The 23,861-nt window shown below is 42.5% G+C and overlaps 6 protein-coding genes across 9 annotated transcripts; 3 read left to right on the top strand and 3 right to left on the bottom strand.

Annotated features, from left to right (window-relative positions):
- The first annotated feature begins 53 nt into the window (after positions 1–53).
- On the top strand, positions 54–6,950 carry LOC111602866 (putative uncharacterized protein DDB_G0277255). Its single transcript, XM_023320184.2, has 3 exons — positions 54–372; positions 1,248–1,568; positions 4,702–6,950. The coding sequence occupies exons 1-3, from the start codon at positions 289–291 to the stop codon at positions 6,346–6,348; spliced, it is 2,052 nt and encodes a 683-aa protein (XP_023175952.1). The 5' UTR covers positions 54–288; the 3' UTR covers positions 6,349–6,950.
- Positions 1,891–3,768, bottom strand: LOC111602867. The gene is made up of 3 exons (XM_023320185.2): positions 2,505–3,768; positions 2,233–2,441; positions 1,891–2,148 (listed from the first exon to the last, which is right to left on the bottom strand). The coding sequence occupies exons 1-3, from the start codon at positions 3,612–3,614 to the stop codon at positions 1,929–1,931; spliced, it is 1,539 nt and encodes a 512-aa protein (XP_023175953.1). The 5' UTR covers positions 3,615–3,768; the 3' UTR covers positions 1,891–1,928.
- Positions 6,951–7,988: 1,038 nt separating the features above from the next.
- On the top strand, positions 7,989–10,120 carry LOC111602856 (malonate--CoA ligase ACSF3, mitochondrial). The gene is made up of 3 exons (XM_023320171.2): positions 7,989–8,194; positions 8,263–8,452; positions 8,515–10,120. Exons 1-3 carry the CDS (start codon positions 8,117–8,119, stop codon positions 10,026–10,028), a joined length of 1,782 nt encoding a protein of 593 aa, XP_023175939.1. The 5' UTR covers positions 7,989–8,116; the 3' UTR covers positions 10,029–10,120.
- Positions 10,121–10,617: 497 nt separating this feature from the next.
- On the bottom strand, positions 10,618–13,163 carry LOC111602852 (venom allergen 5). 4 transcript variants are annotated; one of them, XM_023320168.2, is made up of 4 exons: positions 13,114–13,163; positions 11,494–11,706; positions 11,036–11,436; positions 10,618–10,975 (listed from the first exon to the last, which is right to left on the bottom strand). In XM_023320168.2, exons 2-4 carry the CDS (start codon positions 11,632–11,634, stop codon positions 10,717–10,719), a joined length of 801 nt encoding a protein of 266 aa, XP_023175936.1. In that variant the 5' UTR covers positions 11,635–11,706; positions 13,114–13,163; the 3' UTR covers positions 10,618–10,716. The 4 variants fall into 4 exon arrangements, with proteins under 4 accessions (XP_023175936.1, XP_023175934.1, XP_023175933.1 ...); XM_023320166.2 differs by having other exon boundaries at positions 11,494–11,747; positions 12,949–13,156; XM_023320165.2 differs by having other exon boundaries at positions 12,949–13,156.
- On the top strand, positions 12,003–12,784 carry LOC111602854. The gene has a single exon (XM_023320169.1). It carries the CDS (start codon positions 12,113–12,115, stop codon positions 12,656–12,658), a length of 546 nt encoding a protein of 181 aa, XP_023175937.1. The 5' UTR covers positions 12,003–12,112; the 3' UTR covers positions 12,659–12,784.
- Positions 13,164–14,513: 1,350 nt separating the features above from the next.
- Positions 14,514–18,791, bottom strand: LOC111602860. Its single transcript, XM_023320175.2, has 9 exons — positions 17,768–18,791; positions 17,092–17,273; positions 16,826–17,034; positions 16,332–16,765; positions 16,003–16,082; positions 15,837–15,935; positions 15,316–15,767; positions 15,087–15,256; positions 14,514–15,010 (listed from the first exon to the last, which is right to left on the bottom strand). Exons 1-9 carry the CDS (start codon positions 18,774–18,776, stop codon positions 14,526–14,528), a joined length of 3,120 nt encoding a protein of 1,039 aa, XP_023175943.2. The 5' UTR covers positions 18,777–18,791; the 3' UTR covers positions 14,514–14,525.
- Positions 18,792–23,861: the final 5,070 nt, after the last annotated feature.

The following is a 23,861-nucleotide window of genomic DNA, read 5'->3' as shown; positions in this document are numbered from 1 at the left end:
CGCATTCGATAAAGCCTCCATTACCATATTGTGTGATAACTCGATTTCGATTGCAGCATATAGAATGCAGCTCTGGAAGCGCATAAATAAATAAAGTTACTCGAATTGTGGGCCTGCGGCTGCGTTTATTTTTGTTGCGGTTAAATGTAAATATGAAGTGTGAATCTCAAATTGCAATTCGCCAAGCAACACAAATCATTGAACATATATGAAAACTGTAAAAATTGCCTTTTGTTATTGGCCAATTGAATACGCAAACGAGAAGCATCGGCAACGGGCCTCAACAGAATGGATGTTGAAATACCTGTTTTGGCTGGATATCTTAATGTTCCAACACAAACTGGATTTTCGCTAAATCGTATCTCGAAAAAGGTAAGAGCCTGTCAAAGAACTTGCATATCTACCAACTAACACATTAACTGCACAAATGTGCAATGCCCTAAAATATTCTAAATGCAATTTTAATATATTTGGCAATTGCGTATTACAACAGGACCCTCGCCATGAGCATGTGTGTGTGTATGTGTGAGTGAGTTTGTGTATGCATATGCGCACACACATGCGTGCCTTTGTGTGTGTGTGTGTGCACATGTATAAGTGTAGATATCTCCATCTGCATACTTGTTGCATACAAATGAGTAGCATAAGGTGGGAGAAAGAGAGAAGCATGCCAAACGGCGAGCCGAACATATTTTCGATTTGCGTGTGCGCGCCTGAGACACACATCTAAATTGTCTGCTTATATGCATATGTATACGTATATGTATATGCTTGCGATGACGGCTGTTTTTTTTTTTGGGATTCATCCATGTATATGGATATATATATTACATATATATATATATATATAATATATATACACTTATTTCCATATGTCAGGGAATTCTTAAGTGTGCTTAAGCGATTTCATGTCTCTCTGAGCTCTGAGGATTGGGGCCGTGCCCAGCTACAAATACTTGTGTTTGCTGTTGTTGCTTCGTTATGTAAGTAACGCTCGAATTTTCGTTGGAAATTTGATTAGCACAACATTAAAACTCGATCTTACAATGGTTAGTGCGAGGTTAACACCAAATTAATAAACATCAAAATCTTCGAGATGTACTCGAAGAGTTAACCAAATATAAGCCAAAGATATATATAACTCTATTAATAAATATATTTGCCTTTGTATTATCTATTCAGATTAAAGAGTATTCAAAAAATGTTAGAAAACATTCAAATATGTATTTCTTATATTTCTTTTTCAGAAATCATGCAGCCGCTATTGTCTCCTATTCAAAGCCAGTCGCCATGGCATTGCACGCCTGGAGATATGCGAGAATAAGGATGACAAGAATCCAAAGATCTTTACACTTGAGAATTGCGTAAAGATCACACAGGAACCACCGCCAGCGAATCTCATACAGATTGTCAAGCGCAATGTGCAGCTTACACTGAATACGAACAGCGATGAGGAGCTTAAGGATTGGGTCACAGCCCTCCAAACGGTTGCCTTTTGCGACAACAGTGGCCTTCATGCCGCCCACGGTGCCATCGAAGAGGATAATGATCTATATTGCAGTTCATTTGTAAGTGACTAAACTGAAGGAAAGAAGCTTTAAGCGCAGTTTAAATTTGTAATGTAGCAGATTTTTGTATAGACTTCAGAAGAGTTGATAGATTTGTTGAGGTAAAACACATAATATGTGAGGCAAGCTAGAAAAGTTTCATTAAAACAATTAGAAATAGATGTAATACGATATTGTTTATACAGAAAAGTATTCGTCGAGTGACTAGCACACAGAAATATCTATGTACAGTCAGTGTATTTATGTATTGTATATATTTAATCAATACGATTGTTTAGAAAGCTGTTGATTGGATAAAAGAAATGCAGGAGATTTATCGTTAAAATTCGTTTACTCTATACGATTTTCGAGTCTTTCGATTTAACAGCAGACAATGTCATCATCAGTGTATAATTTCATACGATTCCCGCGCAGATAGCCGGCTTTTTGTAGGCATTTAACATAATTGATGAATTCGTTGTAGCTAACAAAGCGAGCGGAGTTGCATTTGTGGCCATGGTGATAGGGGCAACATGGATCGTAGATCCATTCGCGAGGGTAGCGGCCAGAGTTACCTTTATAACGGTTCGCGTCGGAGTGTCTAATATGGATTCGGGGACGGAGAGAGAGAGAGACAGGTCCCAATCACACTTGATAGCCTATAACGAATCTGTAGCATACTCACTGCTCTGAGAGTCCATTGTATATTAGCTTGTGCACTACCACTGAATGGCGGATATAGTTTAGTGCTGGTGGTCCATCCTTGCGCCTGTCGAAAATTATCAGAAATACAAAGGGCATAAGTTCAAAGCGTATAACACGCATTAGATCGATAGCATAGCGTTTACGGAGTGGCCAACCGCACTCCAGCCAGAGTATGGCCGAGTATAGAACCTGCCGATTATGATTATGATGATTATGGTAGGTTCTTAAATTCTATGAATGTAGTATACCCACTTCCATTTCCGAGTTCACTGACAGAGTGTCCAATTGCAGCATTCGTCGAATTTTGCTGAATTCCAGATTAATAAATTCCTGGCTGGATGCAAACGGCAACCAAATGCGTCCCACGTACGGGGTTATGATCTTCTCAATGTTAACGCACACACGCTGCGCCACGGTATACATGGTCAAGATGCGATCAGTTGTCTTCAGCACATCGTGAGTGAGCCGCCAGCATTGTTTGGTCAGCTCCTCGATGGCCAGAAACTGTGAGGCGCGCAGAAGCTCAATGAGCTGGGTGAGCGTTAACGAATTAATTGGCTCTAGCATCCATCGATATATGTTGACAAAGGTGCGAGACGGTATCTTCGTGCCAGGTAAATAAAGCACATGCGAGAAATTGCGATTGTTGAAGAATTCAGACATCATTCCTAACAGCATGGAATGGCAATAAAACTGTTTGCCATCGATAACAACGGCCAACGTAGGTCCAATATTCTGGCGAAATAGACGGCACAGCTCTTCAACTAGATTTGGTTTCTTGGGCAGCATATCGATATCCCAGTTGAGTAGCGGCTCGATCAGCAACTCATCCAATGGCACTTTGGGCACCCTATTGGCCACCAGCTTCTTCAGATCGGATAGGGTTGCCACCGTTTCGTCACAAGTATGTGCACCAGTATAGCATTCTGCAATTGGTATGGGATTCTTTAGCTTATGATCGTATACGTGTTCGCGCTTTAGATCGTTAAGCAAGTAGAGCTCGTTGCTGAGATCATTTTCCCATTTCTGTTGGCGTTGTCGTGATTGCTCTTTGATGCCATCCTCGATTAACTGTTGTCGTAGTTTCTGTTCCTCTTCTTGTAAATACAGCTCTTTATTTTGTTCGTTTTCTACACTTTTCTCCCCTTCATCTTCGGTGTCGCTCTCCACTTCGCTCAGCATCGTTTGGTGTTTTATGAACTTGGTAATTCTTTCGTGATGCTCATCTTGCTTTAGATTCATATCGATTTCACCTTCCCATTCCTCTTTGATTGCTCGTAGTGGTGTCCAGAAATCATCCGGTGTCTTAAGATCCGGATCCTTCAATTCACGTTTGACTAGCTGTGTACATGGCGGATCCATTCTACATACGTCGAATTTCGAATTTTCCAAAACAAATATTCACTAAGCACTAAACTTCTTTTGTATAGAATGTTATATGGTATTTATATACATAACAATCAGGCCCGCTGTAAATTTATCAACCTTTTCAGCCATTATGTCAACGAGTTTGTTTTCGAAAAGCGATACGACGGTTGACGTTTTATGCACAGCTAGCTAAGGCTAATTTGAGGGCAAATATATATATTACATATACAAATTGGAGAAGCCAAGACTAATAAATCACGCATTTCAGGTTCTGCAGGAAGTATAACGTTTGCGAACTTGACTCAAATCAGAATTGCACACTCGACCAAGCCAGGAAACGGAGAGGAGAAATAAAGATTAAGGATATTGGGAATAGTATTGAAAAGCAATCAGTCAAAATTGCAAAAAGGGCATAAAATCATTTTCAAATGTCAGACAAAGTCGAAACTAAATAGAAACTCGAAGCCACTCGGAGAGTAAATAAGTTATACAAAAAGCAGCAGATAAGACAGCTAGGTACATATTGAGATAAATAGAAGATTCAAAGAGATAATTTTATAATACATGAATTATTCATAATGTCATAGGAAATCATAAGAAGAACTGTAAAGAGCAGCTAGGTAGATAGTCATTGAGTTATATAGAAAATACTCTTTTTATAGATGTAATATAGACGGGAATTGAGAACCCTTGAAAAATCAAAGAGATACTATTATGATATATATATATAAACTATTTACAACATTTGCGAAAATGGCAAGGAAAAAAAACGAGAAAACAGAAAAGCGATTCATAGTGTTTTGTTAGGAAACACGATAAGAAAAAATAACACAACTGTTTTGAGTTCCAAAAGTTTCATAAACAGATGCATAAGCAAAATGGAAAAAAACTAAATCGCTTATCGCTAAGAAAAACAAACACGAACCAACTGTGGTGCCCTCTTTCTTCAGGTTTCTTCTTTTAAAGCTCTTGATTTCTTAAAGAAAACACAGCTGGCAAACACAGAATAGATTACCCATAATAGTCGTCATGAATACGTATATATATATATATATATTTTGTTTTTTCATATAATCAACAGGACGGATTGTTTATTATAACTCTGATACCGTCTGAGGCGTCCATTCGGTGCAACATCGAGCCGCGCACTTATATGCTGCAGATGACACCGACGGAGCTGCAGCTGAAATCGGAGGATCTGAATGTGACAATTGCCATGTGGCCGTATCGATTCATTCGCAAGTATGGGTATAGGGATGGTAAGTTCCAGTTTGAGGCGGGACGCAAGTGTACGACGGGCGAGGGAGTCTTTACGCTGGATCATACCAATCCTCAGGAGGTCTTTCGCTGCATGTCCGCCAAAATGAAGTCGATGAAGAAGCTGATTAGCGGCGACAGTCTCAGCAGCATCGAGTGCGTCGAAAATCAGTTTAGTGCCGCCGCCTGCATGGAGCCCGGTTCGCGTAGTCCGCTGCCACCGTCACCTTCGAGCAATCCTCATGCCGGCGAATTTGAGATTAACTCAACTCAAAGCTGCATCTCACTGCGCGGCTTCATCAGCTCCAATGATTCGCTGAATAACTTCTCGGCGAATGGCAGCGCCAACAGCATCAGCCTGTCCGTGTCCTCGCAGGCCGCCGGCAAACACATTCCCAACAAGCCACCGCGCAAGCTGCCCACACCGCTTGAGAAGCTCAATATGGGCCCGGCGGCTGCTGTTGCTCCTGCTTCACTGCCAACTGCAGCTACTGCACAGACTGGCACAATAACTCAATGTGATAAATATAAGAATCTACTGAAATATGAACCGGTTGCCATAACCACATCGTCGCCATCGGATGCCAATAGCAAGAACAGCGGCTCGGCTGTGATACTGAAGCCTGCCTCCCCAGATCCGTTACGTGCCGGCGGTGGCGGTGGCGGCGGTAGTCCGCCCGATTTGCCGCTGAGAAACGAGAGCTGCTGCAACAAGCTAACTCTCGAGCGTGACTACGAGTCCATTGAAAACATAACCGATGCATGGAAGACGCGTGGCGTCGGCGATGTACGCCATTGTGAGCGCGTACCCTCAGCCCTCAGCTGTGACAGCGATTTTGTACGCCAGCGTTCGCAATCGCAGCGCGACAAACGCAAGGATCTGAACGCCAGCAGCGCGACAAGCGGCAACAGCACACCCAAAATAATAGACATTGATATTGGCGAGGGTGTGGGCGTGCTGGTATCGCCGGATGCCAACTATGACCGCTTGGACTTTCTATCGCCGAACAATAAAACCTCCAGCGGCTACAAGACCATTGTGAATGTAACACTCCCTGCGAATCGTATACGCTGCAGTCCGCCGCCACCGAATGAATATGAACTGATTGCTAGTCCCGATACGGAAAGTTTTCGCAAGGCCGACGATAGTCATCTGGGCTATGGAGTCCTGCGAAAAGCCACCAACAATACTGCCATCAGCAACAATAATAATAATAATAATAATAACAATAATAATAACAATAACAACAACAATAATAATAATAATAATGTCAATAATAATAATAACACCACAACACTGCCCGCCACAAACATCAATAGCAATAACAACAACAACAACAGCAGTAGTAGCAGCAATGTATCGGGCCTCTGTGCCACGCCCATAACGAACATAAACACCGATGCCGCCCTCGATCATCGCAATTACAACGGCCTCAACTACACGATCGTCAGCAAGCCCAAGCGCGTGTGAAGGCGCGTGCGAGCGAGAGAGAGAGAGAACACAGACAGATACATACAGACATAGGCAGTTAGACAGAGACAGAGAAATATATAGAGAGAGAAAAGTGTAGCGCACAACTTTGAAGTCGTAGTTCTCATATAGAAAACACATAATTCGAATAGAAACGAACAAAATACTAATGAAAAAGAAAGAGACAGATAGAGAGAGACAGAGAGAGAGAGAGAGCGAGCATGCGAAAGCAGTGCACACTATTAGGCAATCATTTTCATACAACCAGTGGATCTCCAGAGTTCTCGTTGCATTTATAGCCCAACAGCAAATTCCATACAATATTATAACGCTCAAAATAAAAGAGTTGTAGAACGTGCTCTAAGAACAGTAGTAAACATTAGGGGTGTTCCTCGAAAACACGTTTAAGCTAATTCAGCTCAATTTATTACAACTGAATGTATTATATCTAAACTACGATTTCTATACTATAGACTACATTAACTGATTATGTATTTTGCTGTTTGTCACAAATGTTTTGCAGTCGGAAATATATTTTTTAGACTGATATCAAATCTCACAAATCTAGTTTTTAAGCTGACTTCTGTTTAACTTGATCCGCCGTGCAATACCACTATTTCACTGTTAAAAGACTCATTTATATATAGCATTTTTGAGCCTTATCAGTAAACATATTCTCATATTCTTTTGTCCTAGAATTACTAACATATATACTAAATGTAAACAATATCTGTTTTTTTTTTGTGAAAAGTCTAATTTATTTAAGATAGACTAAAGTCTAGAAATTTGCCATAACATAATTGCGTTACTAAATGGTCCATTTTTAAAGATGTCTTCTTTCTGGGCTTCCGAATATCTTTAACTTCGAGCATTGGGAAATCTTGAGGATAATAGACCGAATGGTCCTAAATCAAATTTCTTAATCCCAAAATGTATTATCAATTGCATTTGTTAAAAGTGTTTCTACTGGTTTGAGATCGTAATTGAGATCGTAATGATGTTATATATACGAGACTACAATGTGAACTATAGCATACAAAAATTCTGTTGTAATTAGAGATAATTATTGAGCAAACTCTCTCATCAGCAGCAGCAACATGTATACTTGTATGAATATATAGATATATAAACTAAATACGTATGTCAATGTATCTATATACACATATGTATAGTTATATATCGTGTTGAAGTGGGCGATTTCATCTGTGGCGCCTTTGTTGGGTGTCGTTGTAAACGACATTTGGTATTTCGATTTGTGCATATACCAAAATTGTGGCGATTTTTCTAATATACTTTGATTATTTTTATATATATTTACAACAGTATATTATTTTTTTTTATTTTTATGTTTATATATGTATATATATATATGTAAACATATATAAAACATTTTTTTATTGTCCCTATTAAATGTGTAAATAAAGCAAACGAAAAATTAAAATAAAAATTATATAAAACTAATATAAATACGAGCTGAAATCTTTGATTTATATGCCGAGCCACAAATGGATTGATGGACGAACAGCAAGGCTTATGGCTTATGCGCAAAGCCAATATACTCTTTTAATTCGTGAATTCGGGTATATCAGGAAAACCTAGAATTGTACAACACATTTCGAAGCATGCTTTGTAAACAAAGTAGGCAATGCAATGTGAATGAACTGAAAACGGATTGAGGTTAGTTTTATTGTTTTTGTTGCATTGAAGTTCGACAAATCATTTGACTGAGCATCGAGATAAGAGAAAATAATTGGGAAATTTCTGGAAAATGTTGTCGTTGAGACGCTTGCAAAGATTTCAATGGCGGCCATTGGCGCGCTTCTGTTCGGCCGAGCTAGTACACAAAGTAAGTGCAATCCAATTGCTATACATATATGGACTATATAGTTAATATATCGAACACTTTTGAACTAGGACACTTTCATAGAGAAGCTGCGGAACAGCTTTATTGAAGATGAACGGAATAATTTTGTGGTGCCGACGTTCAAGAAGGCGATGCTCTTTCCGGATGAGATTGCAATTAAGGACTTGAATGGCGAGTTTACATACTTTCAGCTGTACATAACAGCCAAAAAGCTAGCCATTCAAATATCAAACTTTTGTGGTAATTACAACGGATCTCTTTGAGAATTCCTTCACTTTTATTTATCAATTTTTTTTTTGCAGGCAGCGCCTCACAGTCAAACGTTGCTTTCTTATGCTCCACTAATGCTCTATGGATTGTGATACAGTGGGGTTGCTGGATTTCGGGTCAGGTTGCTGTTCCTCTGGAGCCCAATCAAGCGGCAGATGAACTGCTTACACAGGCTACCGACTGCAAAGCCAAGCTATTGATTGGCACACCCGAATGCGAGAACATCACGCAGGACTTGGCAACGAAACTGCAAACAGCCAGCATTGTGCTGGATCACAGCTTTGTCCCCACATCGGAGAGCGTCGCTTCTACGGCCATGTACGCCAAGCAGCTGGTCGGTCTGAACGGTGCTCTCATACCGGAGAGCACGCTGCCCAACGACTATTATGCGAATGCGCCGGCCATGCTAATCTATACGCCCAGCTCGTCGACTAGTCGAAACGGCGTGGTGCTCACCCATCGGAATATTGAGGCACAGATGCGGTGCCTTGTCTCCAGCTGGCACTTAAAGGCCACCGACTCGATGCTGCCGCTCATTTCGATAAATCGCATGCATGCGGCAATCGGCGCTCTGCTCGGTGTGGGTGGCAACATATTGTTGCAGCAGAAATTCGATAGCCATACCGCTTGGAGTTCGCTGCTGGGCATCAATAGCCCGTCTAAACAACGTGTGAACATATTTCTGGCCATGCCCATTATATACAAACGTCTCATTGCCGAATATGACAAAATGTTTGCCCAGGACTCGCGCATGGTGGAGTACATAATCAATCACTGCAAGCAGAAGATTCGCCTGATGGCAACTGCATTTGGCCTGCTGCCGGAGTCTGTGTTCTATCGCTGGCGCGAGATAACTGGACAAAATATTTACGAATACTATGGAATGCTCGAGACGGGCCTAGTACTGGGTCCCACGCTCGACGAGCAGTCGCCCAGCAGCAATGTGGATTATCGTCCGGGCACCTTGGGTGCACCCTTGATGGGCGTCACGGCCCGTCTGGTCAACAACCAAGGTGACCAGCTGGTTACCTGCAAAAGCGAGTCCATCATCGGCTTAGACAATAAGCCCAGCTACATGCCAGTGCTAAGCACGGTCGTCGGCGAATTGGAAATAGCAGGCGCAAATTTATTTCCGCGAAAGGTCAACTCAATTTTGCAAGTAACCCCCGCCAAGTTAGGGCCGACCGGAACGGTGGATCAGGTCGCGCCGATGGACCAGTCCGTGGAGAAGTTTCTCAAAACCGGTGACATTTGCGCCTATCGCAACGGCAGCTTTAATTTCCTAAGCAAATCGACGGATGTATTCAATGTGGGCGGATATAAGATTTATGGATCGGAGATCAAAAAGGCGCTCATCTCCCATCCGAGCATAAATGATGTTGCCGTATTGGGCATACCAAATAAACTGTGGGGGCATCGCTTAGGCGTGATTTGCATATTGTCGCCCGATGCTGAAGTCGATCTGGAGACAATCAAGTCCTATTGCTATAGTCAGTTGCCAGCCCATAAGCGCCCCACTGTCTTTAAAACGATCGTTGCCAAGTAATCAACCAATTAATCAGTTCAACGCTCACCTGTCCGATCGTATAATTAGAAAAATTTTTGTGTTCATTATTTTAAGAAAACTGTTAAGAGAGAGTGAGAAACGTTTATTTCCTTTCCAGATGATTACAACTGAAACTTCTTTCGAGACTCATCAAGTGCAGTGCTATATTAAGCCCTGGATCAATTTTAAAATGTTGATATCCTTTAGCTAACTGTAACAGAATACCAGAAAATTATTAATCAGTCTACAATCAACAAAATTTTGGTGCAACCTCTGTATTTAAACCTCTCAATTGAAAATGGCATTTTAATTATTAAATATATTTATTTTAAGTGTAAGTAGTTCGTCTACTATGTATTCTAGATGATATATAAATATGTATGTATATTTTATGAGTTTGCATTATTGATTGATTGGGTCCAAGAATCGAGTGGACATAGTCAAGTCCCTTTCTCTCTGTGAGTTGGTCTTTTGTCTTAAAAGAAAGATACTTCCGAGAGAAGACGCTTCGGACTTTTATAATCTAAATCTCCGGAAGTTTTCAAGCTGGACTAAACAGTATCCAATAAAACAATAAAAATACAATTGATTTGAAATGTGCATGCATATAAATATATTGAATCTTTAGATATAACTTTATCATTTGGTAATAAAGTCCTTCAAAGGATTCTTATTGGGCCAACCAACATTATATTCCCTGATCATTAAAGTTGTAATCCACACTTTCGCTGGTAGAGCACAGCGCGGGGTAATTGGGATTTTTGCCAGCTTTACAATGTTCGCCCGCCTTATGGCAAGCCGAGTATACTGGCCAGCCTATAAAGTTGGTTGTGGCATAGTTGCATGCCACTAAGAACGTGTTGAAACCGTCTTCATCAAAGTTGGAAGCTGCACAACCGACAGCGATGCTTCGCTCATGGACCACCATCGTAAAGTGGCCAATGGTGCTATCGATGGAGTAAATGAGTAGTAAATGTTGTCTATAGGATGTGGTTCGCGGGACTTACGGTCCATTGTAGTTGTCGGGATACTTGGCTAGATACCCGGCCTTGACGTCTTTGCCTTCGAGTGCCCACTCTTCGACTGCGCTGCGCAGGAGGGTGGACATATCCGGTGCACCCATACCGGAGAAACCCGTAATGAACAGATTCTGTCCGGAGTTTATGAATCGGTCCGTACTATGACAATCGTCATGTTCCATGACGCACTGCTTCACATTCAATTCGGCTAGCTTCGCCAGCTCTGCATCCCATTCGACGGTGGCCATGCGGCAGGCCTTGACCTTAACATGGCCATTTCCTTGGGCCCATTGCTGGCGCACCTCGTTGTGCGCCGCGACAATAGCCTGCTGCTCATCCTCCTCTATAGTCAGCAGCTTCGCGTTCGACGGGCACTCGTCGGAGAAACTCTGCAAGTTCGGTTAATGATGCACTATAGCAACGACAACTGACGCCGCTCCACTCACCCCATCGTTGCCACAGGCTATATGCGTTACGTCGTCATCACACAGCTGGCAATAATCGGTGTGTCCAGCCAGGCTGCCCTTCAATAAGCAGCTCGAAGCCATTGCTGCGATCAGCAGCCAGGTAATTCTACGTTCAGTCATGGTGAAACTGTGTGTAAGCCAATCGCTTGTATCGTTCCTTTATATTCTACCGTTGCATGCAAGTCGTGACGCCTTATCAGTGTAACGAAATTAGAAGAATAGCTAAAAGCTTTCTAGAAACGAAAACCAATTAGCCAATTGCCGTTGGCTAATGGATAAATGCCTAAGATGTATATGTTAAGCTAAGTCAACTTGAACTTGAATATAAATTGAGGATTATGGCAGCTGGAACCGAGAAAGAAGCTATTGAAAGATCGTTAATTTAAGCACGGTAACTTGATTTACATACGCTGAATCAGAGTTAGCTCTGCTTTTAGAATAGGTTCAGTTGTATCTCGGTTAACGTAGCCTGCTTTCTTAGACCTTTCGAGTTTTGTGTGGTGTATGTGTCTCTGTATTACAGGCACAAACTCAATTCGAAATTCAAAAATTTGACTGGGGTTCAGTTGGCGACCGAACCGAGTTGACGGCTTCTAAAATGACGGTTACCTATCTAATACCAATATATCCGCCTGATAGCCGCTTCACATTGGATTGGGATGACAGTGTGGAGGCGTCGCTGTTGCTGGCACTGGGCTTCTTGGTTCTCATGCAGCTGATCCTGCTCATTTACATTGTGCTCGCCCATTTTCAGCCCTGCACTCTCTATCGGCAGCAGCTAAATGAAAGCTACCGACGACGCTATGGAAACTTTATCTTTCGTCGGCTGCTGGCCCAACTTGATCGTGCTTTTGGGCATCGACCTGGTGCCGGCCAGGAGCTCAGCTCCTGCCTGGAAGCGAAACGCATGGCACAGCTGGCGATACGTCTATTCTGTCGGGACTCCACCAAGGTACTCTACCCTGAATACGAGCTGGACTCATCGGCAGCCAGTGATGCTTATTTTGTGCTTGAAGACGAGGAAGCCGAGCTGAATTCCGCAGGCTATGCCAGCGTTAATTTTGATGTAACGGATGCATTCCTAGAGAGCCTATTGTATCCCAAACGTACTGATATCCCCAGTAAAAATAAAGCAAAATCGTGAAGTTGTTATGAGATCGCGCCATGCTCACTGTGGCCGCAACGATAACGGTCTCCCTTTTTATTTAAATAAATATGACTTAAATTGCCAAGTTTCAGTCGCTGCAGTCGCTTATAAACAAACTACTTAAACGCTAATGCATGCATTTTGATCTTTACTCTGTGAACTAAATACTATCCTAAAGAATATTTGCAGATCACTGCTGACTCCTTGAATCGTAGACTGATTGGCTAAGCATCACTGATTGAACCCTAGGTCATTGAGACCTTGTTCTTTGGCATAACATGTCTTACCTTCTGCGCTTAGTCTGACTCGATTCGCTTGGCCTTTATCGATTGGTCTGACTCCTACGCTTGATTCGTTAGTTCGGCTCACCGTATTCACATAACCTTACTGAGGTTAACTCTTTGAGCTATATCTGCTTATGTCCTAAGCTTTAGCGTCAGGATTTCACTCACTTCTTCAATAAATCGCACTCAGTGCGCTTCACTCACTGAGCTTTACCCAATAAACTATTCAAGAATCTGTGAATTGATTTTCTTTTTATACCCTGATCCTATTGAAAATGGGAAATCAGGGTATAATGGCTTTGAGCAAATGTATGTAACAGGCAGAAGTAGGCGTGGCAGACCCCATAAAGTATATATATTCTTGATCAGGACGACAAGCCGAGTCGAGTGAGCCCTGTCCGTCTATCCGTCCGTCTGTCTGTCCGTCTGTCTGTTTGTCCGTCTGTCCGTATGAGTGAACGCGTCTATCTCAGCTTCTACAATAGCCTTTAAATTTTTTTTTGTAGGTCCGTGTACAGCACGCGCATATCGAGTTTGTTTCAAGTAATCGATAACTATTCGCTTTTAATTGTTATCGAATAAAAACATGATTGAAATGTAGTTAGTAAATTATATCTCGGACGTCTTAAGAGCTAGAGTCTCCAAATTTTATATTTAGTTTTATGTATATTTTATGCAATTTTGGGCTTTGTTGGATTTTGGATACCGGCTCCAAATTTGCCCATTCTTAACATTTTCGTTCAGTTGAAAGTAGGGCCATTATGTGAGGGCGTTTGCATCTCTACGAAGCCAATGGAGTATGTAGAGCATATGCTGAAAATTGCATTAAAATCCATTAAGTAAAACAGAAGTTATTAAGCAAAACGTTCGGCCAATTTGCAAAAGCACATGTCAGCAGCGCCACGCGCACTGGTTTTTCCTATGCGTGTGCACACATACATTGAAATGCGTGTATTCTTTTCAATTCGAAGTATCGAAATGGTGATTGAATACTGCTTAAATTATCAGTTGTTACTCAACTTCAAATTTGCAACATCTCACACAATCAGTGCAGTGGCTGCGTTGGTAGAGGCGGAGTTCGTCAGCGGTTGATCTCGGGTTCGAACCTCGCATCGATGAGACAATTTTATTGTTTTATTTATGAAGTGGCGGTGTTGGTAGGGTTGATGCGCGTTGCGTAAAAATTGTGGGTTCGAAGCTTGGTGTGGTGGTGGTCACTTTTTATTTGTATTTTTATTAATACTCGATACAAACTACGGAAAATATTAAAAAACGCAGATAGCACTGGGATCAGGGTATCTCCTAGTCGGGCACCCCGACTAGAGTTTTTTACTTGTTTTAAATATGTATATTTTGCAAACAACTTGAACATACTACTCGCACACAAAACCAACTAGAAACAACATAATAATATAGTTAAACATAATTGTTAATATTAAACATTAGCAACCTGTCGATATACTTATGGGGATGGACTCGTATATCTACAGTTATGTACACTTTACAATTTGAATTACGACATAAAAAAAAAGAAATAGAACTAGATTTCATTACAACAAATCGGCCAAGTGCGCTAGGGTTCACTTCTTGAAGCAGATCTTGAGTATGCGTATGACTGGCGCCTCGAATAATGCGGACATAACAAAGGACGATCCGAAAGAGACAACGGCATTGCCCAGAAACGTGGTCAATATCATGGGATTGTTGAGATGAACGGTGCCGCTCATATGAGATGAGCAGATGAACATGATAATCGGATGGATCAGGTAGGCGCAGTAGGTGAGACGCGACAGCGGCCAGAGCACGCGATAGGAGAGTATCGCATTGACGGTGGGCGAAAGTCCCCAGCAACAGGAGAGCACTATCCAGATGAGGCCACACGCAAAGGCAGTGTGTCCAACGCCCACATAGAAGGCGGTATTTACTGCGCTCAATTCACCTGGCCAAACGCCAAAGATGACCAGAAATAGAACGCCCAGACTGCAGGCCCAGAGAATAAGATTAAGGCGCCGAGAGATTTGCGGTGGCGTCTTTACCTTATACAGCACATAGCCGGTGAACATGCCTGTGGGTGTAAGAGAGAGATAGAGAGAGTCAGGGTAATCTGAGTCAGGGTAATCATGGGCTGGGCTTGGACTTACCCACTATAAAGGCTCCCACACGCTGCCAAGGCTTGTCGTAGAGAAAGTCAAAGGACTCAAAGGGCAGCGCCACCTTGTGGGTATATTGATGCTGCAATGAAATAATGCCCGCAATGCTCCACGAGCTGACCAGAAAGACAACCAGCGTCACTGCCACAGCCTTGAAGTATCTGCAAAGAGTCACATCAATAGTTTCAATGGGCGCCGATTGAGTCGAGCTCTTGCTCACTTTCTGGAAAGCGCCAGCAATAGGCAGGCCATGAGATAGAACTGCATATCATTGGCCATGTACCAGCTCCACATCATGCACATCTCGTGCTGTGGAAAGAAGTTGTTGATGTACAATATATTGCGCCACCAAAAGACGCGGCAGGTGTTGTGCTCGATCTTAGCCGGTTGGAAGACGGACGAGTCAAGACCCTGACGGACGGCAAAGTCATTAAACAACACCACGAAGAGGTAGACGGGCGTAAGGCGCAGATAGCGATACAAGAACATCATCATAGTATCCACGAAGCTGCGCTTGAAGAAGCTGCTTGACGGAGCCAAAGGCTTGCGCTCCTGCTTCACATAGAGCAAGGTGACCAAGAGGCCGCTGATAAAGAAGAACGAGTCCACGGAGAAGGTTGCATTGCCAATGATCTGATACCAAAACGAACGTTCCGTGATAACGCGCTCGAACTAAGGCAAAGAGCAAATAGAGATCAGTTAAAGGACCTATCTTAGACCTAGCGGAGTCTTGTACTATACCTTATTCTCGCCTATCGCAAACATTTGCAAATACGTGTGCACCATCATCGTCCAGAGTACCGAGAAGACGCGCAGACCATGCAAACAGGACGTGTGTGTCTGAAGTGGGTTGAGAACAAAGACCAAATTGCCAAATTGTTTGATTCTAAGATATGGCTGCACTTACCTCCTTGGTCTTGTTTATGTTCAGTATGGCCTTGGCATTCGTTTGCAGTGCAAAGCACAGCAACAGCTGCTGATGCAGAGCTGTAAGAGTGGGGTAAAAGTTATATTATATATGACAGCTGTTGGATACTAGTCAGCTAAGCCCTTGGCCCACACTAATATATAATATTAGGCATTTGGAATCTTAAGAAAATTCAAACAATTCTGTTCGCTTCTGAAGTAGACCAATTCGAAATTTTCAATTGCATCACAAAAGCCCAAAAGTTACCATTCCCAATTAGCCAAGACAACAACTTATTTTTATATGCATAGCTTAGTCTGGACACAAACCAATGGGCTGTTCGGCTTCGTAGGTGCCCGCCACGCCTGCACAGCTGCCCGTTTCCACCTGGTAGTCTGTCATCTCATGCTTTTCCGCCTGCTTGCCGGCCACGCCCACTGACGTGGAGGCTGTGCCTTCGCCGTGCATGGTCTCCGCTGAATTGGCAGCTGCATCCAGAGGGCGTTGCCGATTGCTATTCATATCGATGTGCGCGTCCAGCGTCGTTTCTGTGGCCACAATCCCGTTGCTGCTTAGCGGGCGCATCTGGAAGAGCTCGAAGGGCTTGCCGTAGTAGGCAGTTTCGTAGTCGCCGCCCTTGTTGGCGGCCTCACATTTGGCGCTGATCGCCGGTATCGGCGCCGCAATCAGGCGACGCTCATCGATGCGTATCTGGTAGTAGGTGGCCACGATCATTACCAGCAGTAGGGTAAGCAGAAAGCTTCTGCAGTTATAGAGATAAAGTTGGCTCTGCTGTTGGCTCGGCGAAGTCGGAGCTACTCACATGAACACCTGGAACTTGAGCTGTCGCCAATGGCTGTAAAGTCCAGGTACGGTGCGCACGCGCAGCACCTGCAGTGCCGGCTGCTGAACGCTGGCATTGTGCGCTCCTAGCATGGTCAGCATCCGCGCATAGGGATCCAGCGAGAGTATCGACTGTACATCGTGTGCCGAGCAGGACTTGGGGAGGCACTCGCCCAGGCTGAGCAACTGCTGCTGCAAATGCACTTTTATTTAGCAGGCAATACTTGAAATGTTAGCTCAGCTTACTGTCCGATTGAGGCGTGGCATTTGCAGCGAAATATCTGCCACATAGAACTCCAGCTCAAAGTGCTTTCGTTCCCCGCTCCCAGAGATCTGCCTGTTTAGCTCCAGACAGAATGTGAGCTGTCCCAGCCACTTGTCATTGCCAAACAGCAGCTGGCCGCGATAGCGTCCCGAGGCATCGTATGCTATAATCACAGATCAGTAATCGAAATTTAGGATCACTAGGATCGAAATATGAAAAGCTTCAAATCTTTCTGATAAATAACAATTAATTAAATGATCTCTAGATTCTTTCCTTTTGAAGATAAAAAGAATCAAGCTATATGAGAAGCGCCTCAATGATTATGCTGTCAGTCGAAATATTAGAAAAGGTATATGTTTCCTTATCACATCTAATCAGCGTTCGCAGCTAGAAGCTTTTAAAGCCCGTTTAAAAAGATTTTTCTAAGTAAAAACTTGCTTATTGAAACATGTGTTATATAAGATTAAAATCTTTTTGAAGATAATAACAAATCAATGAGCTAAACTCGACTAAGTTTGACTTCTATTTCACACAGTTCGAGTTTTCTAGAGTGATATGTGAATTAAAACACTTTAATAGGAGCACAGCTCAGCTCTTGGCTTGCACAGCTTTTCAGTATTCGGTGCTGTTTCAGAATTCAATTAGATTTGATCTCACCTTTCTGTGCCCACTCGTAGCTGGAGTGCAGTCCGGTTAGGTAGGCCTGCATCTCGAGGCCGCAGCCGGTGCGAACGCTGGTTCGTATCTCGGAGATTTGCCAGTAGAAGTGATCGTACAGATTGGTCACGATCTGAAAGTAGTTGGCTGACCCATACAGACTCTCAGCAATGGTGCTGCTGTTCGAATTCCCCGTGCCATTGCTGCTCAGGTAGTGGCTGATGCTATTGATGGTGCTGCCCAGAGTCTTCAGCTGCAGTTCGTCGTCGCTCTGCTTAAGCAGCTCTCGTCCCTTCTTGGTGGAGGGCTTGTTCTTCAAAATTTTCAGTATGTGTGTGCTGCTGGTTGTGGTTGTTGTTGTGGTGGTGCTGCTGGTTGTGGTTGTTGTCGCTGTTGTTGTTGTTGCTGCTGTGGTTGTTGTGGCTGTGGCAGCTGTTGTGGTTGGCTGAAAGTCAGAGTCGGGCAGCGCTGAAATGTCCACATCAACAGTGTCGTTGTCATCGGGATTTGTGGGCTTGTAGCTCAGCTCGGGTACATTCCCATTGCTGAGAACATGCTGCTCCTCGCTGCTGAGGTCACCCTTTTTGATCACCTCATGCTCCAGATCCTCCAGGTCGCCCAAGTTAAAATCAAATGTAACCGGATGCAGTTCGTAGTCCTTAAGCGTGTGAGGCTTCACATACTCAATGGTGGGCAGCAGTTTGTCCAGCGGCAGATAAGGCTTCTTCTTCAGCGGCTTCTGTGGCAGCACCTCGTGAGTGTTAAGCGTTAAAGGAGGCTCTTCCTCCTCGTCAACCACCTCATGCAAGATGGTAATGTTGTTGCGGCTGGTGAATCGATGTGCTGCAAAGTCTCCCAGCTGCGCTGTAGAGGCCAAGGCCTTGATTGGATCCGAGCTATTCGCGGCTTGAGGCTCAGTTTGATTGAGAGCTGCAGCCAGTTGGCCAGTGAACAGGATCACAAGCAACCAGGCCACAGTTGCGAAGCCAAGCCTTAATATCCTTGACATAGTGTTAAGCACAACTTTTCCTGCTACTACTCACTAGGATCTTGCTGCTACTATAGCCTGACTTTAGCTCGATGTCGTTGCAGTTGAGTTTTCTAAACACTCTTCTGCATTTTATTTATTTTTATTTTTCACGTTTTATTTTCAGTCTGCACGAAGTTGCGAATCTCACTTCTCGCTGTCATCGTTCTAGTCTTTAGTTCATGGATATCTATGGATTAGAGTTCAATAAACATTATTGGATGTTATGCCGATTGCCCAACCCCCTGCTCGGATATAAAGTTTTGGTCAGTTGTTTATGATCCGATTTGATTTTCATTTTCATTTTCATTTTCGTTTGTTTGCACATTTATGGCTTTAATTGTTTCTAGGCGGGCGCAGGTTGCTCGGATTGCCAAAGCCTGGCAGCTGCTGAGGCTACTGCGGCTGTGGCTGTGGCTGTGAAAGCAGCCAGAGGAAAATTACAAAATTTCCTGGTTAAACTTGTTAAACGTGTTGCAGCGTTGCAACGCTGAGTGGTCTGGTCGTTGTCTGTGGCCAAAGCCGAGTGCCGAATGCTGTTAGCGGGAAAATTTTGCTGCTACTGATGTCTCGAGTTAGCCTTTCTTACATAACTTCCGCATCTCGCCATCGATTCGCATTGCTGCGACGATGATGATCTTCGCCCGTGCAGCTCGCAGTTTTCACCTTATTGTGCAATTTCTATATGATCTATATTGACCGCTCGAAATTGGCGGGTTCGCTGCCTCCACCAATCATTAGCCCATTATCAATTTCTTTCTCTTTACGATCTGAGTAATTGATTTGCTAACTGAGCTTAAGTGTAAAGCAAATACTAGAAATCAAGCACTAATTGAGATCTATTAGATCTATACCAGCTGATCTGACAAGTTATCAAATGATCTTATCTATTTTATATTTTACATATCAGGTCCTATACTTGTGGTCTTTCTCCCAATTAACTCCCTGTTTCGTCTTTTTCTAGTAGACTATCTAGCAGCTTAAAATTAGTAACAGGCTTAACTATGACCAAAAATACACTGTTTTAAACCCATATTAAATGGATTATCGATTAAATTATGCCTGAGACTCTTATTCGCAAACTGACTCTATTTGATTCTTTTTGTCATCTGTTTAGTTTCCCTTTATTTTATATGCATGAGCAAACATAGGCATCTATAGACCTTTAGCTTAGTAAGAATCTTAATTGTTCAAATCTGAATCCTCACTACATATATACATGATAACTATTGCAATTATAAAGAGTATTATGATTTTTACAGAATATAGCTCTCAGCTCAGTAGATTAGCAGTCTTGTTTAATCTTGGCCTAAGACTTTTCAAATTGAGATTCGAAACCATTTTCTCGTTATATTTATCATAAAGTCTTTACTAGATATTCAAGCAGAAAATCTTCAATAAAATACAGATAAGCAAATATAAATCTTTAATCATTAGTAATTACGTAACTTCGTTTCGACCCACAAGTACCTATCCCAAATAAAGCCAAATAGGTATTCAAGTAGTCTAGGCCGGTGACAAGTCCATTCCGTCGTATTAAGATTGATTAGATCTTGTTAGTCACTTGTAAGTCACCAATTTTACGAATCACCCATTCGAACTGTTTTGGACCCAGTTACCACAACCCACTTGAGTTGCGGCCGGGGATGTGCAAGCAAAGTGGTGCAACTTGTTGCAATTCCATTGTTTGCCAATCGTAATAACAACAACATCAATAAGCCCACGCCATGTTATGGCGGGTGCTGAGGGGTTTAATGGGTGTGTTGGATGCGCACTGGGTGGTAATTGAAGAAGTAAACAACAACAATAATAACAAAAAAACGAAAAAAAAAACAACAACAGACACACTGGAAAAAAGAGGCACACAACTGTTAACTGGACACGAGGGCCACCTGTTTGGGACTTGGATGACGACCGCTGCTCAACCGTTGCGATGAAAGTAAAAACCGCGACTGATCAGGCGCCGCCAAAGCTGCCATCGCTGGAAGCCAATGGACGGCCCAAAAGCCGAGCCGAGCCGAGCCAAGCCGAGTTGTCTTCGGCATATACAGGCGCTAAACGAACTCGCTGGAGCAAAGTCAAACTCTAACGAAAGGGAAAGGGAGGGACTGAAGACAGAGACACAAATGCATTCGCATGTGCAAGAGTCGTATTGAATGTGCGTGCGTGCGTGTGTGTGTGTGTGCGAGTGTGTGTGGAAAAGCGTAATAAAGCAAATAAGCAAAAGTCATAATGTGCACAAAAAACCAGGCGAATGCAATTGCCATGGGTAGGCTACAGCTTGGACCAAAGCTGCCTCTTTGACTGCTATCCCAAATGAAAACGAATGTTTGGATCAAGAAGGAGAGGGAAAGATGTATATAAAAATAAAGAGAGTGAGAGAGAGAGAGAGAGGAGACAGGGAGAGATAGAGAGAGAGAGAGAGAGAGAGAGAGAGAGAGAGAGAGAGAGAGAGAGAGAGAGAGAGAGAGAGAGAGAGAGTGGAGTGAGGGAGAGAGAGTGGAGAGAGGAAGAGAGACAGGCACTAAAGCGTGATAGACACTCTGCAGACACGAAAAGAAAAACAAATATACAAATAAAAACCAGTAAGAATATTGCAATTGGGTGCAGTCGACTACGCTATGCCCGTCCATAACACACAAAAGAAACTAGCAGACACATTAAAAAGATATAAAACTAATCATGGTCTAAAGGCATATCAAATAAAGATAAAACTAACAAATTTATATGCATCTCGCGATGGAATGGGAGAGTATCCAAAAATCTACAATAAAATTTCTTGATTATTTTAAACATTTTTTTAGAATATTTTCGAAATGTGTCTTGTTCTCTAGAATCCATAGCAAACGCATTGCCTTCAAGGAACTGAGTTGACAAAACCAATATACCCTGCTTATTTTATGAGCGAGTATGTAAATCCAAGCTATGAACTAAGCGCAGTGACCAGCTACCAGGTGAAACGAACCAGTAGCTGCCGATTCACTCCTCACTATCCGCCGGACCTCTACCACAAGCTGATATGCAACTGGCAGAACAAGCTCGGCCTCGGCAACAACAACAAAAACTGTCGCAATCCAACACAAATGGTCACAGAAACATTACGATTTTTTTTGCACAGCAAAAGAGTTCAGTAGCAGTCGCACAATAAAAAACAAACTCGAAGGCAGCCACACCCTCCTAACTCCGAGCTCCGATTTGCCAGCTAAAATGAATGAAGGCGAATGATTTGTGAATGTGCTGCAAGCCTCCAACGGTTTTAGGCCCAAAACTAAGGCCTAGCACAGCTTAGTGAAAGGGAATGCAAGCTGCAAGCCTATGAAGGATACAAGTATTCCGTATGTAAATACATATATATTTAAAGCATTTGAATGGAGTCTTATGTATTTGAAGAAGATGCTCAAACGCATTTGACACCTGTTTTCAGTAGTAAAAGTAAGAGTACTCTAGGCTCAAGGCTTTTCCGATGACTGATCCCAGCAACAGTTTATGAAGCTATAAAGCCAATTGGAAGGCTCCAGCTTCAGCTGTCGTACGAGATAGTTTCAAATAACTGATAAATAATATCGAATTTGGATTAATATGTCGTATTATTAGGTGATCTTATTTCTTAAGCATAGCTTGAACCGCTGATTCTGATATATTCCATATGGATTCAGCGACTTCTTCTCCACTTACATTTCACCTAAAGCATTATACACTGACGAGCAAAACTGTAACACACGTTCAATGTTCTCACTTCAACGGTCTGTATTATCTTTTATACTTTATGCATGATTATGATCATAGTCTTGTTTTGTTAGTGAAATATTTGGCTCTTTTATTTATAAATTTGAAGACATTTGATTAGCAATAAGAGAAATACAATAGCAAAGAGTAAAAAAAGTCAAATGTTACAGTTTTGCACTCGCAGAGCAAAACCTTTTTACTTTTGTTTCAAAGCTTTTTTTACCATTAAAACTTATTTGTTTTTGTTTAAATCGATAAGCCTTGATCATTTTAAGTCAATATGCAAAATAATTATGATGGCTGATGAAAAGAAAAAGGAAATAATCGAATTATTGATAGGGGCGAATCCGTTAGGAAAGTGGCTAATAAATTTGGTGTTAGCCACATGACTGTGCAGTGTTAAAAACAAAAACAGTTCAGAAAACATTAAAATCAATAAAGGAGGCCGACCGCGACTTTTAAGCCAACGTGACACGCGCCACTTGGCTAACTTAGTTACAGGCAATCGCGACTTTATGCCAATAAAAGCGGCTAATGTGTTAAATTTAAATGCCAGTGAGTGGACAGTCCGTCGCAGTCTCGGCAGATTGGGGCTTAAGGCCAATGAAAGAAAAAAAAACCATTTCTAGCTAACAGGCACATTAGTTTGCGTTAGAAACTGTGCTATAATGCATGAAAATTGGGGTCTAGCTGATTGGGATGCCGTAAGTTACAAATAAAAAGCTTAAACAATGCTAAAAAAATAAATTTTCAAGGTTATTTGGTCAGACGAAACTAAAATTAATCGTTTTAAGTCAGACGGACGATCGTGGTATTGGACTAGGAATCCCACAGTCCAATCGGCAAATACAGTGCGGTGCACGGTGGCGGGTCCATAATGGTTTGGGGCTGTATTTGTACAAATGGAGTTGGGCCCTTACTGTTAATCGATGGGATAATGCGTAAGGAGCAATACCTAAACATTTTTCAAGAAAATTTGGGAGGAGTCATTGGCAACATGGGTCTGGCTGTTGAAAATTGCATTTTTCAGCAAGACAATGACCCAAAGCACACATCCCATTTGGTGAAAAATTGGTTATTGAACCAAAAGTTTCAAACTATGAAGTGGCCACCGCAATCTCCAGACATGAATCCCATAGAAAATGTATGGAGTCATCTGAAATCGCAGCTTGCGAAATATACGGCCCCTCCAAATGGCAGGATGGAGTTGTGAGAGAGAACGAAGGACGTTTGGTACTCGATTCCACCTGAAATGGTGCGACGCTACACGCAAAGTATGCCAAACCGTATAAACAACCTCAAAAAATCAAAAGGGCTGTGGACCCGTTATTAAAAAAAATT

This window comes from Drosophila hydei, unplaced genomic scaffold (assembly GCF_003285905.1).
Source record: "Drosophila hydei strain 15085-1641.00,03,60 unplaced genomic scaffold, DhydRS2 tig00000343-arrow-arrow-pilon, whole genome shotgun sequence".
Lineage (NCBI taxonomy): Eukaryota > Metazoa > Arthropoda > Insecta > Diptera > Drosophilidae > Drosophila > Drosophila hydei.
Note: the sequence above shows the minus strand (reverse complement) of the source record. Positions and strands in the feature narration are given on the sequence as shown.

What these genes read in the sequence shown, in the direction of transcription:
- LOC111602856 (XM_023320171.2), top strand. Translation starts at nt 8,117, where the DNA reads ATGTTGTCGTTGAGACGCTTGCAAAGATTTCAATGGCGGCCATTGGCG. An exon ending in CGGCCGAGCTAGTACACAAA is followed by an intron (nt 8,195 to 8,262) that starts GTAAGTGCAATC and finishes CTTTTGAACTAG; the next exon opens with GACACTTTCATAGAGAAGCT. An exon ending in TCAAATATCAAACTTTTGTG is followed by an intron (nt 8,453 to 8,514) that starts GTAATTACAACG and finishes TTTTTTTTGCAG; the next exon opens with GCAGCGCCTCACAGTCAAAC.
- LOC111602867 (XM_023320185.2), bottom strand. Translation starts at nt 3,614, where the DNA reads ATGGATCCGCCATGTACACAGCTAGTCAAACGTGAATTGAAGGATCCG. An exon ending in CAGTGAACTCGGAAATGGAA is followed by an intron (nt 2,442 to 2,504) that starts GTGGGTATACTA and finishes CATAATCGGCAG; the next exon opens with GTTCTATACTCGGCCATACT. An exon ending in TACAATGGACTCTCAGAGCA is followed by an intron (nt 2,149 to 2,232) that starts GTGAGTATGCTA and finishes AATCCATATTAG; the next exon opens with ACACTCCGACGCGAACCGTT.
- LOC111602860 (XM_023320175.2), bottom strand. Translation starts at nt 18,776, where the DNA reads ATGTCAAGGATATTAAGGCTTGGCTTCGCAACTGTGGCCTGGTTGCTT. An exon ending in CGAAGCCGAACAGCCCATTG is followed by an intron (nt 16,083 to 16,331) that starts GTTTGTGTCCAG and finishes CCACTCTTACAG; the next exon opens with CTCTGCATCAGCAGCTGTTG. An exon ending in TTGCGATAGGCGAGAATAAG is followed by an intron (nt 15,768 to 15,836) that starts GTATAGTACAAG and finishes TCTTTGCCTTAG; the next exon opens with TTCGAGCGCGTTATCACGGA.
- LOC111602854 (XM_023320169.1), top strand. Translation starts at nt 12,113, where the DNA reads ATGACGGTTACCTATCTAATACCAATATATCCGCCTGATAGCCGCTTC.
- LOC111602852 (XM_023320168.2), bottom strand. Translation starts at nt 11,634, where the DNA reads ATGACTGAACGTAGAATTACCTGGCTGCTGATCGCAGCAATGGCTTCG. An exon ending in TAGCCTGTGGCAACGATGGG is followed by an intron (nt 11,437 to 11,493) that starts GTGAGTGGAGCG and finishes CCGAACTTGCAG; the next exon opens with AGTTTCTCCGACGAGTGCCC. An exon ending in CCCGACAACTACAATGGACC is followed by an intron (nt 10,976 to 11,035) that starts GTAAGTCCCGCG and finishes CTCCATCGATAG; the next exon opens with CACCATTGGCCACTTTACGA.
- LOC111602866 (XM_023320184.2), top strand. Translation starts at nt 289, where the DNA reads ATGGATGTTGAAATACCTGTTTTGGCTGGATATCTTAATGTTCCAACA. An exon ending in TAAATCGTATCTCGAAAAAG is followed by an intron (nt 373 to 1,247) that starts GTAAGAGCCTGT and finishes TTTCTTTTTCAG; the next exon opens with AAATCATGCAGCCGCTATTG. An exon ending in ATCTATATTGCAGTTCATTT is followed by an intron (nt 1,569 to 4,701) that starts GTAAGTGACTAA and finishes TATAATCAACAG; the next exon opens with GACGGATTGTTTATTATAAC.